The sequence below is a fragment of the Coenobita brevimanus genome, chromosome 10 (assembly GCF_032717465.1).
Source record: "Coenobita brevimanus isolate Jiangsu-jjx chromosome 10, ASM3271746v2, whole genome shotgun sequence".
Classification (NCBI taxonomy): Eukaryota; Metazoa; Arthropoda; class Malacostraca; order Decapoda; family Coenobitidae; genus Coenobita; species Coenobita brevimanus.
In genome coordinates, this window is record NC_136963.1 from 729,554 (window position 1) to 735,378 (window position 5,825).

A 5,825-nucleotide genomic window follows, 5' to 3' on the forward strand; every position below is an offset into this window, starting at 1 on the left:
TCACTGTTGTGTTCAGCTGATGAAGCCATGCTACCAGTCGTAAGGGTTAAAACGTAAATATTAAAACACTATGGAATGGTTCTTATTGAGGAAGAACTTTAAATAACTAAGTAAACGTGGTTCGAACTGCAGGATTACTAGGCCAACCCCTCACTGTTGTGTTCAGCTGATGGAGCCATGCTAGTAGTGTTGGTAATGAAGACAAAATACACAGCAAGTGTTTTCACTGTGATAGAACATCAGTCAGCTGACTAAGAGTGGGTCTGACCACTGGGTTAGGGGACAGGGCATCGTTAACCCAGCTATCCAGTCGAGATGGCATCGTCAGCTTGGCTTCGCTGAATAATGTACGGGCCACAAACGCCACACTGAACGTATCCGAAGCCGACGAGCTGCTTTCCCCAGCCAGCACCTCAGGGGCAACCCAGGGATACTTTTGGGCCTCACGGGGACCCATGGGTTCGTCCAACAGCGGGCTGGAGGCGGTGGTGGCCAGACCGAAGTCGATGACGGTAACTTTTGGTCCAGCAGCAGTCTGCTGCACACATATGTTGGCACACTTCAGGTCGTTGTGGTAAATATCCAGGTAATTGATCTCGTCAACTATTTTGGCCAACTGTTGAAGAACTGTCATCAGCGAATGCTGGTTAATTTTCTGGGTGTCGATAGACTGACCGGCGAATTTTGTCAATAAAGATCGGTTTTCCACACATACTCCTACCAATTGTTGAACACCATTTACATGTTTAATTTTGCTCAAAACCCTTACCTCTGTAGCCATATCCGTTAAACCGCTGTTACTGTAATTCTTAACAACGTAGCTTTTATCTTTACCGTTCAGAAGACGGCAGGAACCCTGCGCCCCACTCCCCAAGGCCTTAACACTGTATTTTGCACAAATGTCACTAAAATTCTTCGCAGTGACGTTCTTCACTTTAAGGGAGGCACAGAGGCTTCGCACGAACTCCTGGTAAGCGTCCATTTTGACAAAGCAAGCAGCACAAACGTTGTGCGTGTTAACCAGTCGACGCTAACGAAGAAGTGACACGTAAACATCGTTCGTTTGTAGTTTTCCCGCACCTGTAGTGGGGGCCAACAGATGCCCGCCTTTTATACCCTACGTGATAGCAGGTTATTTTTACCAGTGATCCTTTATTTCACGTAATTATGGATTCTAGTAGTCGTCTATATTTCAAAAATAACAGCGTGTTTATATAATGACTGATATTCTAGTTAACATTTTATTGTCTTAAATGATTCAGAAAAAAAAAAGTTATTTTATTGTCCATAAGGTTCATAACGCAGTGAAATTAACACAAGCGAATGTTCGATTAGATTCAATTTTTTTTTAAATACGAGTGCAACTTTACGTGGAGTTTCTGGCAATCTTACATCCCTTATTAAATATCTTACCTTTCGACTATTATTGTGGGTTTTACAGTACAAATCAATTACATTTCATGATTAATTAGTAAGGATCCATATTCACTTACCTACGCAAGTTAACTTACTTTACCATAAGGGCGCGGCAACTGCAACTCTTAAATTGTCATCTACAGGAAAGTAATTTGATTTTTGTATGAAACAGAGTTATCTGTTTAAACTACAAAAAGTGTACGGTATATACACAATTAACCTCTACAGAGCTCAGTGATATATACATAATTGAGGGTATTTCAGGAAGCCCCCAGTTCGCCTGTTTAAGCAATAAATAAAAAACGGGCATGAATTAAGGAGATTGTATGTTCTCTCTCTCTCTCTCTCTCTCTCTCTCTCTCTCTCTCTCTCTCTCTCTCCTGTACTTCCTGTTGGCAGAGATGGAGGAGCAATGGTGCAGGTCTGCCCACGCCATATATCCTTCATCTGTATTGTGGGTTTGAGGCACTTGACTAATACTATGCCCTGTGCCAGTGCCACATTACCCAACTGGCACAGTGCCATGTGCCTGTTGCGTCCCCACTCCTGACACGGCCTCCAGTTTTTGTAAAATAAATCAATAAAAAGATAAATGATAAGAATTACGGGTGTAATTACAGGACCACAAAAAATCCACTGATGAACTACCCTGGCTACTCAGGTTGAATAGTATCAAAGATCAAATGCAGGAGCTGCCTGGGTTCCTGAACCAAATGTGACGTGATCTTACTGAACACCATCTGGGTTATAACAATAGTGAAGAACTGAAAAGCCCGGAGACACAGGCTTAGAAAAGAGCCTCTTCCGGTACAACATCTATGGTAATCTACGGTAATGTTCAGTGACGTGCAGCACAGTTGGTATCATCACTATGGAACTTATCTTACCAGGAGCAACTTAAAGCAAAACGTCTAGTCCTCTAATGCATTTCAACGGATTCAATTATTCCTGCCAGTGTAAACGCCAAAATCCTGCCTGCCAATCGCCTAACAGGAAGTTGTCACGTACCACTTCAAGAAAACAGACAAATCTCTTCCAAAGGCGAGAGCCTTTGAATATAAGACCTGGTTTAAAACAAAATGTCTGGTCCTGTAATGCATGTAAACATTCAAATATTCACGCCAATATAAACGCGAAAATCTGGCCTGCCAATCACCTAACTGGAAGTCACATACCACTTCAAGAAAACACAGATAAATCTCTTCCAAGGGCGAGAGGCTTTGGAAAAAAATATCAGGTTAAAAACAAAATGTCTAGTCTAATGCATGTAAACACTGAAATATTGACGCCAGTATAAATGTGAAAATCCGGCCTGCTAATCGCCTAACTGGAAGTCACATACCACTTCAAGAAAACACAGACTCAAACCTCTTCCAAAGGCGAGAGGCTTTGAAAATAATACCTGGTTTAAAGGAAAATGCCTGATCCTGCAGAGCATTTATGCCGACTATAATTTTCTGGCCTGAATACACATGAAAGTCTAAGTAGTGCACCTTGCCGTCAAAGAAGACGGGAACATCTTTGACACACTCCCGTATATTACACCTTTGATTGAAGAAGGTGAAATGAATATTGAGGGCAGGGTGGACGGCCTCAAATTTCAGCCCGTGTTTCCTAGCCACGGTTGATGGCATAAGAGACACGATTCCTCCGGTATCGAAGAGAATTTCGCCGTAAGATTTCTCACAGATCTTGATTGTTTTCTTAAATAACAAGTTAACAATCTTAGTGGGCTTGACCTCCGGTACCCTGACGGTCAACGCTGGACAAGACTTTGACGTGTTTAGGGTACAACTACATGACCTCAAAAAATCCATGCCCACTATGCCACAACAATACTTCATATAACTATCCACTTCAATATCCATAACAATACTTACTGGGCCACTCACCGACTCCAGCACTATTTCAACACCTTTAAGATAATCATCCAGATAACCTTTAGCCAAGGCAACGACTCCCTCTAAACCATATTTCCTAAGAAGGATTTTTGGCAGGGTCGTTCTGGGTGCCCCCGTGTCTACTACAAACGGAATGCACACATCTTGTATCTTTACCTCAAGAATTAGCTTTGGGCCTTTCAGCCATTTCAATGGAACCTCGTATGAGGCCATTGCTAGCTCAGTAGGAAAGCAAACACTCAAAAGTCAGGAAGAAATACAAGACTAATGAGAAGTGCAAGAAGCAATGATTTTGCAACACGCTTACCTCGCACAGGGTTGGGCGAGAACTGACCCATCCGTCTGACTCTCACCATCTTATAAGATGTAACGCCGTCTTCTGCAATCAGTTATTTTCAGTATTAATAAAATAAAAGACTCATTGCTCTTACAAACAACAAATACATTTTTATAATAATGTCTAAGCACTCTTATAAGACATTTTAATGGAAAGAAGTTTTATTTATTTTTTTAAACAAGATCAAACGAATATTTTACTATATACCACCCGGACACCAAGTCGCTGCGGAACATTAATTCAATTCAAATATTCAAATCAATTTTTTCAGCTCAGGAATGATTGATTGATCGATTAAAAGTAGTTTTCAAAGACCGTAGAAGAAACACAGGACACGATAATCTACAGCATTGCTACAACACACCATTCATAGTGTAAGGTTTAGGCCAAGTTAGTGTAAAAAGAATATAGTATCACCAACTGACCATTCACAGTGTAGGATGCGTGCATTGAAATAGATTTTTTGTTATTATTCCGCTCCACTGTCTCACAAAAACCATAAGAGAATTCTTATAAGAAGTTCTAATACTCATAGGACTGCCTATATAGCGCATTAGGGGTTATGCAATAAAAAGAAATCAAAATAACAAAATCAAAATCCAATTAATTTCTGCTTAATTAAACTCCTTTATCTTGACATAGGGTTATGGCAGCAATAATGCCCACTGCTACACCCCTTTTCAAAAGCAGCCTTAACAATTGGACTCCAGGTGGTCTAGTGTGTTAAGGTGCTGTGACCGGGTGTGTGATATTGGTTAATCTCAGAAGGGTTGATGTTTACTGATGATGTCACTCAGGGATGAGTGACTGGTCATTGGCACCTACAGTACTTCTGGACTAAGTAGCTAAGCATGGGACCCCAATGCTCCTGCTGGGGTCATTCAGGATTAACTACTGGACGCAACGATTATACGATCTCGCCGACGGGACACGTCAGCGAATCAGACGTCCAAATATACAGAAACCCAACTGTCTGGCCTAAAAACCTATCGAAACCAGGCTTATCCTGACGAGGACTTTACCCCCCAGGCCCCCTGTTTTTAACCATCTAGAACTGCCACAGCCTCACCTTAAGAGCCCCCATCAGAATCTGAGATCTAACTTATACAATCTAATCTATCCTAACCTAACTTATTCTAACCTACACTACCCTATCCTATCTATCTATGTATAGCCCGACGCCCTAATCCCGCAAAGGGTGGCCCAGACAAAACGCCTCCAAGTCACTCTGTCGTCCACCATTTGACTACCCTCCCCTCAACTCACCCCCCCCCTCCCTCATATACCTCTCAGCTCCATCCCTCCACCTCATCCTCGGTCTACCCCTCCCTCTCCCTCCCTCCACCTCACCTACATTTTTTTTTTTTTTTTTTTATGCAAGGAAGAAGGAACCAAAGGCATGAGCCCGCAGTAACAGTTCCCTCCAAGAGAAAAACAAAATACAATAGAGAGCCAAATTCAAGATCCGATCATTTTGAGATGCCTGGACACACTACGTTTGAAAGACTGGAGATCATAGGCAGAAGGAAATACAGACAGAGGGAGACAGTTCCAGAGCTGACCTGTTGCATAAATGAAAGACTGGGAGTAACGGTTAACTCTTGCATTAGAGAGTTGTACAGAAAAGGGATGAGAGTTTGCTGCCAGACGGTGCTACGCACCCGTCGTAGAGGTGGAGGAATGCAAGCAGACAGTTCAGAGGAGCAGTGACCATTAAAGTAGCGATAGAAAAGAGATAAAGATGCAACAGTCCAACGAAGAGACAGAGGTTGAAGGGAGTCAGTAAGAGGAGGAGAGTTAATGAGACGAAAAGCCTTTGACTCCACCCTATTGAGAAGAGCTGTATGTGGGGAGCCTCCCCACACATGAGAGTTGTACTCCACACAGGGGCGGATAAAACCCCTGTATAGAGTCAACAATTGTGCAGGGGTAAAGAAAGAGCGGAGTCGGCTTAGCACACCCAATCTCTTGGAAGCAGATTTTACAAGAGATGTAATATGATCTTTCCAAGATAAGTCCCGAGTAAATGAAACCCCAAGCATGTTCAAGGATGATGCAGGATTAATCTGAATATTATTAAACATTAGTGGGTATACCTGTGGAAGATTTTGTCGGGTTGATAGGTGTAAGAACTGAGTCTTAGATGCATTAAAGACAACCATATTATTTTT

The 5,825-nt window shown here is 42.2% G+C and overlaps 1 protein-coding gene across 1 annotated transcript; it reads right to left on the bottom strand.

Annotated features, from left to right (window-relative positions):
* Positions 1-223: 223 nt before the first annotated feature.
* On the bottom strand, positions 224-982 carry LOC145410476 (uncharacterized). Its single transcript, XM_080280639.1, has one exon. It carries the CDS (start codon positions 980-982, stop codon positions 224-226), a length of 759 nt encoding a protein of 252 aa, XP_080136765.1.
* Between the last annotated feature and the right edge of the window lie 4,843 nt (positions 983-5,825).

Coding starts and splice junctions, on each gene's coding strand:
- LOC145410476 (XM_080280639.1), bottom strand. CDS start 982: ATGGACGCTTACCAGGAGTTCGTGCGAAGCCTCTGTGCCTCCCTTAAA.